The following is a 12,265-nucleotide window of genomic DNA, read 5'->3' on the forward strand; positions in this document are numbered from 1 at the left end:
GAAGAGGTTTTGTGCTTGATTTGCTCCTTTTAAAAAAGTACTTAATTTTGATTGTTACCAAACTAAAGCACATCAACAAAATGTAGCAGCCCCTGTTCCCCAGGTTCTGTCCTCTGAGCCAATCACTTCAAACTCATTTAGCTGTTTTCACTTCCAGCCTTCTAAGTCGTAGGTTGATGCTGCTATTTTTCATTTATCTATTTTGACACTATCTGGTGACTTCTCATTATTACTGAGGATGTGCCTCCCTTCATCTTGTCCCCACGTAAATCCCACCATCTTCTCAGTAGAGTTATTTTATCAGTGAAGATAAGATTCAGTTGCATAACAGGATACTCAAAATAACAGTGATTTAAATAGAACTTGCTTCTGTCTTGAGCAAAAGAAGTTGGGAAGTAGGCCTTTCAGGGCTGGTGTGGTGGGATCTTCAGGCTCCTGGAAGGAGGCTTTCCTATTCTTCCTAACTCTGGCTTCCATCTTCAGGGAACAAGAAGGAGGAAGGGGCTGTGTTAGCTAGGATAAGCTAGGCTACACTGCAGTAATGAACAGCTCCTGAATCTCTGCCTAGCAACACGAGGTGATCTCTCACATGGCATGCCCATTGCTGGTTGGCTGCTGCACTTTTTGGTCTTCCCCCTGGGACCCAGGGTGAGGGAATAATTTCTCTCAGGGACAATTGTACATCATCATGGCAGACAGGCAAAGCAAGTATACCGGCTCTTGATGCTTCTACTTGAAGGTGACTTGTATCATTTTTGCTCATATTTCATTATACAAAGTGAATCACATGGCCAAGCCTGAGTCAACAGGATAGGGAATGATACTTTTCCCCTAAGCAGGGCCAGTGTATATTTGTGCAGATCTGGGACAGGAGGTAAGGGGAAAGGCAGTTCATCTCCCAGCAAAACCAGGCCCTGGAGGGGGCCTTCCCAGTGGTCCTAAACAACATGCCCGCCCACATCTCACTGGCAGAACCTGGTCTACTTAAGTACCAATGAGGCTGAAACGTGGCATTTTTAGCATGGAGCATTTTATCTAAATAAAATCAATAAGTAAGTAAAATTGGGATTTAAACACTATAGAAGATAGGGAGGATGTATGGGTAGGCAACTGATAAGCTCTGCCAAAACTATCACAGTTTTGAGTTAAATCTATGTTTGGTGGGGCACGATGGCTCACGCTGGGAGGCCAAGGCTTAATCTGGTCAGCACTCTGGGAGGCCAAGGCAGGTGAAATGCCTGAACTCAGGAGTTTAAGACCAATCTTAGCTAGAGTGAGATTCTGTGTCTACTAAAAATAGAAAAACTAGCATCGCAGCAGCTCCCAGCTACTTGGGAGACTGATGCAATTTTCAGTTAGCTATATAGCACTCTACCTAGGGCGACAGAGTGAGCCTCTGTCTCAAACCCAACAGAAGCCTTCTGTGTTCATGCTAAGATGATCATGCCATTTTTATGGTTGGCTCAGATGGCATTCATATTGCTTATCCTTTGTCCTTAATTATTCATAGTTTCCTGGTGTTAGTAATTACCCCATTTTTTCCACCTGTTTAGTTTGCTATGCGTTTCCTAATTCTCCAATAGGTCTTTTATGTGCTTATCAATCATTTTCCCAAATGTTCAAATGCTCTGCCAGGCTCACTGTTCCCCCAAGACCTCCCTCCGGCAGCCCTCTGCTGTTCTGCCCAGCCTGGCCGCTTGCTCGTAGGCCTGAGGCACAGCTGCCATCTGGAGTTTCCTTTGCTGTTCATCTGCGTTTGTTCTCCTGTGTCTTTCATTAGTGGTTTACTTATTCATCTTACTGTATTTTGTAAGTGGTATCATCCTCCAGTAGCTTCCTGAGAATGTGCAAGGCAGATACATTTTTAAAGACTTTGTGTATCTCAGAATAATTTTGCTCTGTCTTTATGCTTCATTTTTAGTGTGGCTGGGCATAGAATTAAAAGTTGAAAATGCAGCCCCCAGAGATGCTAGAAGACCAGTGCTGCTCTCATTCCTGATTCCTGGTGCATAAGCAGTTTATTTATGTTGAATCTTGGGATGCTGTTAGGCACTATCTTTATGTATGATATTTTAACATTTCTCCAAAGATAGGTGTTGATAAGGATTTTTTCATTCATTGCACTTGGGCCTGCAGTGAGACTTTTAATCTGAAGACTTAGGTCTCTCCTTACTAGGACAAAAAAATTCTTTGTTAGGGGTGGCACCTGTGGCCGGAGGTGGCGGGTTCAAACCCAGACCCGGCCAAAAAAAAGTTGTTGTTAATTTTCTTCCTTCCTTTTTCTCTATTTTTTCTTTCTAGAACTCCTACTTGTAAGATATTGGCCCTCTTAAATTTATTCCCTAATTTTTCTTATATTTTCTCTTCTACGATCCATCTCTTTGGTCTGTGTTCTTTCTAGGAGATGTTCTCCATTCTACCTTTTAAATTTTCTATTACAATTTTATTACTGTGATTATCTTTTTAATCCCCAAGATTGCTTTCTTATTCTTTGTTCCTTCAAAAAATCCTCTGTAAGCTTAATGGATGTACCATTTTCTATCAACTCCCTGAAAATATTCATAAGAGTGTCTTATTTTGTTTTCATGTTTTCCTGCTTTCTTTATTGTTTTGTCTCCTTTTGTTTCTTTGATCTCTTTCTTGTGAGAGGCTTTCCTGATGTGTGTGGTGAACCTTGGCTACCCATTCATGGTTGTGAATACATCCCAATGAAGGCAAGAGTTTGGAGGCCATATCCAAGTGCAAAGACATGCTAGGGGCAAAGAAAATGGAATAGAGGTGCAGAAGGATGGCAGGAGAGGGACCACAGGTCTGTCAGACTTGACTCCTAGGAGCAGGCACAGTCAGCCAGGAGTTTGGCCCCAGTGGGGTAAGAGTAAGACAAAAATATTTTACATGAAATCCATAATTTTAAATACTCAGCTCAGCCATCAAAAAGAGTAAGAGCAAAATGTGGATTCTTCAGATATACAAAAACTAATATATAGTTTAATATTAATATATAGTTTAATATAGTCTTTCACCAAAAGAATTATTATTATTATTATTATTGAGACAAAGTTTTACTTTGTCATACTCAGTAGAGTGCTGATAGCTTACAGCAATCTTAAACTCTTGGGTTCAAGAGATCCTCTTGCCTCAGCCTCCCAAGTAGCTGAGACTCCACGCCCCCACCACAATGCCCAGCTAACTTTTCTATATTTTAGTAGAGAAGGTGTCTCACTCTTGCTCAGGCTGGTTTTGAATTCCTGAACTCAAGCAATCTACCTGCCTCAGCCTTTCAGACAGCTAGAAGTATAGGTGTGAGCCATTGCACCCAGCCTTACCAAAAGAATTATTAAAAGATGTGTCCAGCTGGAAGTAAAGTTAATCTAAAAATTGACAAGATAAAATGATAACCACAGTAACTGAAATAATATGTGAGTAAACATTGAGTGGAAAAATTGAAAGACATTTTATTTTTTCTTTAAAACAGATTTATTAAGGTATAAATTACATACCACAAAACTCATTCACAGTTCAATGAATTTTTGTAAATTCATATAATTGTACACCAACCCGACAGTCTCTCAGAGCTGTTTTGAGTCAATCCTTGCTTCCTTCCAGGCCACAGAAAAAACACTGCCCTGCTTTCTGTTCCTACATTTTTGCCTTTTCTAGAAATTTTGTATAAATAGAATCAGACATTATGTATTCTTTTTTGTCTGGCTTCTTTCACTAATCCTAATGTTTTTGAGGTTTGTCCCTGCTATTCCATGCCTCATGCTTTTGTTTGCATGAAACAGATATATTTTAGTACATAATTTAAGTTCTTCTGTTGATTTTTTAACAGCTTTATTGAGATATAATCAACATACCACACAATTTGCCTGTTTTAAGTATATACTTCATTTTTTTTTAGTATAATCATAGAGTGGTGCATCCATCACCATAATGAATTTGAGAACATCTTCATTACTGCTGAAAGAAGTCCGTCACTCCTCAGTCATTGCCAGACTCTGGCAACTGCTCCCCAGATAAACTTGAAGGAGAAAGCTCTTCCAAGTGCAGACAAGAGAGCTGCAGAGAGACCTGGGTGTTGGCAAACACTAATCCAGTTCTAATGCCAGGATTTGCCTATTCTGGATACTTTAAATATATGGACGTACAACATGATGGCCTTTTGTGGCTTGCTTCTTCTTCTTTTTTTTTTTTCTGACACCCTGTGTAGTTTTATTCTGTATAGGAAGAGTCAGTGCCCATTACCCTCCCTTCTTCATCCACAGCCAAATAAAGAGCTGCCCCCTCCGGAGGGGCAGTGGAAGTCCTGTGTGGCCCAGCGCAATCCACACAGTGCAAGAAGGCCATTAGTCCTGACAGCCCATCAGTCCTCCTTGTCTGACTCTGATTCTTCTGCTGACTCAGATGCACTCTCTGGCAAGTCATCTCCCATCTGTCGGAACCTTCCCGACTCTGCATCCCACATGTATTTGATGGTCACCTTGAATTCAGCCATCTCATACCCAAAAAGCTTCAGGACACGGGCCTGCTCTGGGGTCAGCACGTCGCCCTCCTTGCACACCTCATAGTCAGACAGCAGGGTCACCACACCTCTCTTGAGGGCAGTAGGCAGGCCCAGCTGCCTCAGCTGTGGCTCCATGGAGTGGGGGAACTGCTCCAGGGGCCCCGGATCCAGGCTCACAGTGAAAGAGGCTTTGTTACCAGCTCGGGCATAGTCCATTTCAGTGTATTTTGTGAACCACTCATTCACTTCTTCCTTCGAGCGATTGGTGAAAAGGAGACCAACTTCACCCCTTAACTTCTTGCTGACCTGATGCAGGTTGTCTTTGTACTCATCAGATGGGCTCCGACCCAAGGCCACCATCATCACTTTGTTTTTGCCAAAGAACATCCGGCTGTGCTTCCAGGCATTCCGGATGTCTTTCAGCTTGCTGTTCCTCATGTTGGCCACAGAGAAGATAAAAAGGTACTTGTAGGTGTCCACACATTTCCCAAGCTCTTCTATCAGGTTCTGTTTCAGTTCCAAGCCTTTCTTGGCAGTTCTGGTTAAGGAAACTTTCTTGTCACGCTTAGATTTGGGCATCGCGCTGAAGACACGTGCTGCGGAAGGCGGGGCGCCCCGTTAGGCCCCTGCCGCGCGGGGGCCTGTGGGACGGCCCTCTGGGACTGCCCTCGCGTGTGCCTGACCCAATCTGTAGGGCAGCCCGTCTCTCTCTGCTGGGCCGCCGATTACACTTTCTTCCTTGTCTGCAAGGCGACTTCCCACGCGTCCAAGTGGCCTCTGAAACTCCAGCGGCCCCCCTCTCCCCCCCCCCCCCAGCTCCCTGCACCTGTGGCTTGCTTCTTTTACTCAGCATAATGTTTTCAAAGTTCATCCACATTGTAGCGTGGATCAGTACTTCATTCCTTTTTATGGCTGACATTCCACTGTAGGGATATGCCTCTTAAAAAATCAGTTGATAAATATTTTAGTTGTTCCCATATTTTGGCTATTCTAAATAATGATTCTATGAACATTTGTGTACAAGTCTTTGTGTGAACATGGATTTTCATTTGTTTTGGGTGTGTACGCAGGGGTAGAATTATTGAGTCAATTCTCTGTGTGTTTAATCATTTGAGGAACTTCCAGTCTGTTTTTCAAAGTGGCTTTCCCCTTTCTCATTCTCACCAGCAATGTATGCTGCAATTTTGGAACATTCTTACCAGCCCTTGTTATTATGTCTTTTAAAATTATACCCAAAGCCAGGTGCAGTGGCTCACACCTGTAACCTAGCACTCAGGGAGGCTGAGGCAGGTGGATTGCTTGAGCTCAGGAGTTTGAGACCAGCCTGTGCAGGAGGGACACCCCGTCTCTACTAAAAATAGAAAAACTAGGCAGGCATTAGGGTAGGTACCTATAGTCACAGCTACTCGGGAGGCTGAGGCAAGAAGATCACTTGAACCCAAGAGTTTGAGGTTGCTGTGAGCTATGATGCCACTGCACTCTACCCAGGGCAACACAGTGAGACCTTGTCTCAAAAAAAAAAAAAAAAATTGCATTCATTTTAGTGGGAGTAAGATAGTATCACATTATGGTTTTGATTTGCATTTCCCTAATGATAATGATGTGGAATAACTTTTCACGTGCTTATAGGTCATTTGTATACTTTTGGAGAAATGTCTATAGAGATATTTTACCAATATTAAAATTAGGCTTTTTTGAGTTTTTTTCTTATTCTGATGGTTGCTGTAGTGATTATAATATGGTCTTTACCTTCTAATGATCTTCAGGTTAATACTGACCTAATTCTGCTAAAATGTAAGAACTTTGTTTCAATGTAGGTGCACACCCTGCCCTGTGCTATTATTATATGGATTATAATTACATACATATAATCCATAATTATAAAAGTGGGGTCTTGCTCCAGCTGAAAATTCTATTTGGGAGCTTATAACATATATTAAACCATAGAATTTTTTTTTGTTAGAAATAAAAACTCAGGTCCACAATACTCTGAATGGATGAGAGGTGGGGAAAAGTGTAACTGTGTATAAATCATAGTGAGATCTTTTTCAAATCCTAGAGTTTCATGGACTATTGAATAACTTTCAACATTCACAGAAAAAAATGGATATAGTTAATGATATATAACTATATATATATCATTATGATTTTTATAATATTAAAAGTTCAAGCAATACAAATCTAGAATACAAATCAGTGGAAAGATAAAGGAAGGGAAAATATAGCAAACCTTATCAACCCAACATTTTCGGTCTGGAGAAGAGGAAAAAATGAAGAAAAATGATTTTAAAGATAAAATAGACAAGATATGGTAGACATAAATAAAAAAATCAGTAAGTGCAACAAATTTAAATGTATTAAATTTATTTTAAAAGGCAGATATAATCAGATTGGGTCTTTAAACTAACAGAGGTTAAACTTATAACTAAAAAATCAGATTGGATTTTTTAACTAACAAAGACACACTGAAAAGTTGAAGATAAAGAAATGGAAAAAGATACAGCAAGCAAATTCTCACCAAAAGAAAGCTTCTTATGGCAGTGAAATTTAATGAACAAAAGCTTTAACAGGGATAAAGGAGGATACTATGTATTACAATTACAAGATACGAAAGTAACAGAGTTGTAAGAAGACATGAACAAATCTACAAACACACTGAAAGATTTTTTTTCCCACAGTTTTTGGCTGGGGCTGGGTTTGAACCCACCACCTCCAGTATATGGGGCCAGTGCTCTACTCCTTTGAGTCATAGGTGCCACCGCACACTGAAAGATTTTGACATAGGCATATACTTAAAAAAAACAATAAAAGGTAATGATTTAAAATTTTTAACAATCAAATTAATAAGTGAACTTGATTTAGACATTCTTTTGAGATAACATGGGATAGTTACAAAAGATTGTCCATAGACTTTTTTTTTTAATCTTTAAATATATTTTTTTATTATTAAATCATAGCTGTGTACATTTGTGCAATCAAGGGGTACAATGTGCTGGTTTCATATATAATCTGAAATATTCTCATCAAACTGTTCAACGTAGCCTTCATGGAATTTTCTTAGTTATTATATTCTGCATTAGTATTCTGTATTTAGTAGGTTTTGCCTATACCCATTCTAAGATGCACCCATCCATTACCCTCCCTCCAGCCTGACTTCCCCACTCCCTTCCCCTCCCTTGGCCCTTTCCCCATATTCTTGTGCTATAGTTGGGTTATAGCCTTCATACGAAAGCTATAAATTAGGGCTGAGTACATTGGATACTTTTTCTTCCATTCTTGAGATACTTTGCTAAGAAGAATATGTTCCAGCTCCATCCATGTAAGCATGAAAGAGGTAAAGTTTCCATTTTTCTTTAAGGCTGCATAATATTCCATGGTATACATATACCACAATTTACTAGTCCATTTGTGGGTGGATGGGCACTTGGGCTTCTTCCATGACTTAGCAATTATGAATTGGGCTGCAATAAACATTCTGGTACAGATGTCTTTGTTATATTGTGATTTTTGGTCTTATGGGTATAAACCTAGTAAAGGAATTAGAGGATTGAATGGCAGGTCTATTTTTAGATCTGTAAGTATTCTCCAAACATCCTTCCAAAAGGAATGTATTAGTGTGCATTCCCACCAGCAGTGTAGAAGTGTGCCCTTTTCTTCACATCCATGCCAACATCTCTGGTTTTGGGATTTTGTTATGTGGGCTACTCTTACTGGGGTTAGGTGATATCTCAAAGTAGTTTTGATTTGCATTTCTCTGATGATTAAGGATGATGAGATTTTTTTTCATGTGTCTGTAGATCGTGCGTCTGTCTTCTTTAGAGAAGTTTCTCTTCAAGTCCCTTGCCCACCCTGAGATGGATCACTTGTTCTTGCTAATACATTTGAGTTTTCCATGGATTCTGGTTATTAAACCTTTATCGGAGTTATAACCTGCAAATATTTTCTCCCATTCTGAGGGCTGTCTGCTTGCTTTACTTACTATGTTCTTGGCTGTGCAGAAGCCTTTTAGTTTGATCAGGTCCCAGTAATGTATTTTTGATACTGCTTCAATTGCCTGGGGAGTCCTCCTCATAAAATATTCACCCAGGCCGATTCCTTCTAGAGTTTTCCCTGCACTTTCTTCAAGTATGTTTATAGTTTCATGTCTTAAGTTTAAATCTTTTATCCAGTGAGTCTATCTTAGTTAATGGTGAAAGGTGTGGGTCCAGTTTCAGTCTTTTACAGATCGCCAGCCAGTTCACCCAGCACCATTTGTTAAATAGGGAATCTTTTTCCCACTGAATGTTTTTAATTGGCTTGTCAAAGATCAAATAACAGTAAGTAGCTGGATTCATCTCTTGGTTCTCTATTCTGTTCCAGACTTCTACTTTTCTGTTTTTTTTTTCCAGTACCATGCTGTTTTTTTTTTTTTTTTTTTGGCCGGGGCTGGGTTTGAACCCACCACCTCCGGCATATGGGACTGGCGCCCTACTCCTTGAGCCACAGGCGCCGCCCAGTACCATGCTGTTTTGATCACTATCGATTTATAGTACAGTCTCAGGTTTGGTAGCATGATTCCTCCTGCTTTGTTTTTATTTCTGAGTAATGTTCTGGCTGTTCAAGGTTTTTTCTGATTCCATATAAAACGAAATATTATTTTTTCAAGATCTTTAAAAAATGACAATGGAGATTTAATAGGAATTGCATTAAAATTATATATTGCTTTGGGTAGTATAGACATTTTAACAATGTTGATTCTTCCCAGCCATGAGCATGGTATGTTTTTCCATTTGTTAACATCTTCAGCTTTTTCTTTCCTTAAAGTTTCATAGTTCTCTTTGTAGAGCTATTTCACATACTTTGTTAGGTATTCTCCCAAATATTTCATCTTCTTTGGCACTACTGTGAAAGGAATAGAGTCCTTGACTGTTTTTTTGGCTTGGTTATTGTTGGTATATATAAAGGCTACAGATTTCTGGGTGTTGATTTTGTAGCCTGAGACATTGCTGTATTCCTTGATCACTTCTAAAAGTTTTGTAGTAGAATCCCTAGTGTTTTCCAGGTATACGATCGTATCATCTGTGAAGAGTGAAAGTTTGATCTCTTCTGACCCTTTGTGGATACCCTTGATCACCTTTTCTTCCCTAATTGCAATGGCTAAAACTTCCATCACAATGTTAAAGAGCAACAGAGACAATGGGCAACCTTGCCTGGTTCCTGATCTAAGTGAAATGATTTCAATTTAACTCCATTCAATACAATATTGGCTGTGGGTTTGTTGTAGATGGCCTCTATTAGTTTAAGAAATGTCCCTTCTATACTGATTTTCTTAAGTGTTCTGATCATGAAGCAATGCTGGATATTATCAAAAGCTTTTTCTGCATCAGTTGAGAGAATCATATGGTCTTTATTTTTTAGTTGGTTTATGTGCTGAATTCATTTCCAGATTTACGTATATTGAACCAGCCTTGAGACCCTGGAATAAATCCCATTTGGTCATGGTGTATAATTTTTTTGATGTGTTTTTGGATTCTGTTTGTTAGGATCTTATGGAGTATTTTTGCATCAATATTCATTAGTGACATTGGTCTATAATTTTCTTTACTTGTTGGGTCTTCCCCTGGTTTAGGGATCAAGGTGATGTTTGCTTCATTGAATGTGTTGGGTAGTATTCCTTCTTTTTCTATATTTTGGAAGAGGTTTAGTAATATAGGTAGTAGTTCTTGTTTAAAGGTTTGGTAGAATTCTGACATAAAGCCATCTGGTCCTGGGCTATTCTTTTTAGGGAGATTTTGTATAGTTGATGCTATTTCAGAACTTGATATAGGCCTGTTCAACATTTCCACTTCATTCTGGCTAAGTCTTTGTAGGTGGTGTACTTCCAAGTATTGGTCGATTTCTTTCAGATTTTCTTATTTCTCAGAGTAGAGTTTCTTGTAGTATTAGTTAAGGATTTTTTTAATTTCTGAGGGGTCTGTTGTTATTTCATCGTTACCATTTCTGACTGATGAAATTAGAGATTTTACTCTTTTTTTCCTGGTTAGGTTGGCTGAAGGTTTATCTATTTTATTGACCTTTTCAAAAAACCAACTGTTCAATTTATTGATCTGTTGTATACTTCTTTTGTTTTCAATTTCATTTAATTCTGCTCTGAGTTTGGATATTTCTTTTCTTCTGCTGGGTTTGGGATTGGAATATTTTTCCTTTTCCAGTTGCTTGAGATGTCCCATTAAGTTATTGACTTCCTCTCTTTCCGTTTTCTTGAGGAAGGCTTGCAGTGCTATAAATTTCCCTCTTAGGACTGCCTTTGCAGTATCCCAGAGGTTCTGATAATTCGTGTCTTGATTGTTGTTTTGTTTAAAAAATTTGGTGATTTCCTTCTTAATGTCATCTATAACCCATCTATCCTTCAGCATAAGGTTGTTTAGCTTCCATGTTTTTGTATGGGTATGTAGATTCCTGTTGTTATTGAGTTCAACTTTTATTCCATTATGGTCTGAGAAGATGCAAGGAATAATTTCTATTTTTTAAAATTTGCTGAGGTTAGATTTGTGGCCCAGGATGTGGTCAGTTTTGGAGTATGTTCCGTGGGCTGATGAGAAGAATGTGTATTCAGTTTTGTTGGGATGAAATGTTCTGTAGATGTCTGTTAAGTCCACATGTTGAATGGTTAAGTTTAAATCTAAAGTTTCTTTGCTTAGCTTCTTTTTGGAGGATCTATCCAGCACTGCTAAAGGGGTGTTAAAATCTCCAACTACTATGGAACTGGAGGAAATCAAGTTGGTCATGTCTGTTAGAGTTTCTCTTATAAATTGAGGTGCATTCTGGTTGGGTGCATAAATATTAATAATTGAAATCTCATCATATTGAGTATTACCTTTAACAAATATGAAGTGTCCATCCTTATCCTTCCTTATTTTGGCTGGTTTAAAGCCTATTGCATCTGCGAATAGGATTGCAATGCCTGCTTTTTTCTGCTTTCCATTTGCCTGGAGTATAGATGACCATCCCTTCACCTTGATTCTATATTTGTTTTTTTAATGTAAGATGCGATTCTTGTATGCAGCAGATATCTGGCTTGAGTTTTTATATCCAGTCAGCCAACTTGTGCCTCTTTAGAGGACAATATAAACCATTCACATTAATTGAGAATATTGACAAGCCTTTTGACCATCCGGTGGATATTTTTAATCCTTTTGAGACTGTGGAAGTTGGAATTTGATCAAAATTTTCTGGGTGGTTTTACTGTTGTGGTGGAGCATTATGCTGGTCTTTATGGAGGGCAGGTCTGAGAATATCCTGGAGAGCTGGTTTAGTTGTGGCAAATTTCTTCAACATGTGAATGTCATTGAAGTATTTAATTTCTCCATCATAAATGAAACTCAGTTTAGCTGGGTACAGGATCCTGGGTTGAAAGTTATTTTGTTTTAGGAGATTAAAAGTTGATGACCATCCTCTTCTAGCTTGAAAGGTTTCAGCGGAGAGATCTGCAGTTATTCTAATATTCTTGCCCTTGTAGGTGATGGTTTTCTTTCATCTGGCTGCTTTCAGAATTTTCTCCTTCATGTTAACTTTAGTGAAATTGATTATGTGTCTAGGGGGTGTCTTATTTGGGTTGAGTTGTGCTGAAACTGTCAGCTATCTGAAATTCAGAATCTCTTGGCATGTCTAGAAAGTTCTCTTTCATAATCTCATGGAGAAGAGACTCTGTGCCTTGAGCCACTTCATCGCTTTCGGGGATCCCTATAAGATGAATATTGGTTTTCTTTGAATTATCCCAGA

General features: G+C 39.0%; 1 protein-coding gene across 1 annotated transcript; it reads right to left on the minus strand.

Annotated features, from left to right (window-relative positions):
• Positions 1-4,200: 4,200 nt before the first annotated feature.
• On the minus strand, positions 4,201-5,285 carry LOC128561798 (mRNA turnover protein 4 homolog). Its single transcript, XM_053556390.1, has one exon. It carries the CDS (start codon positions 5,081-5,083, stop codon positions 4,364-4,366), a length of 720 nt encoding a protein of 239 aa, XP_053412365.1. The 5' UTR covers positions 5,084-5,285; the 3' UTR covers positions 4,201-4,363.
• Positions 5,286-12,265: the final 6,980 nt, after the last annotated feature.

The sequence above is a fragment of the Nycticebus coucang genome, chromosome 2 (genome assembly GCF_027406575.1).
Source record: "Nycticebus coucang isolate mNycCou1 chromosome 2, mNycCou1.pri, whole genome shotgun sequence".
In the NCBI taxonomy this organism is placed as follows: domain Eukaryota; kingdom Metazoa; phylum Chordata; class Mammalia; order Primates; family Lorisidae; genus Nycticebus; species Nycticebus coucang.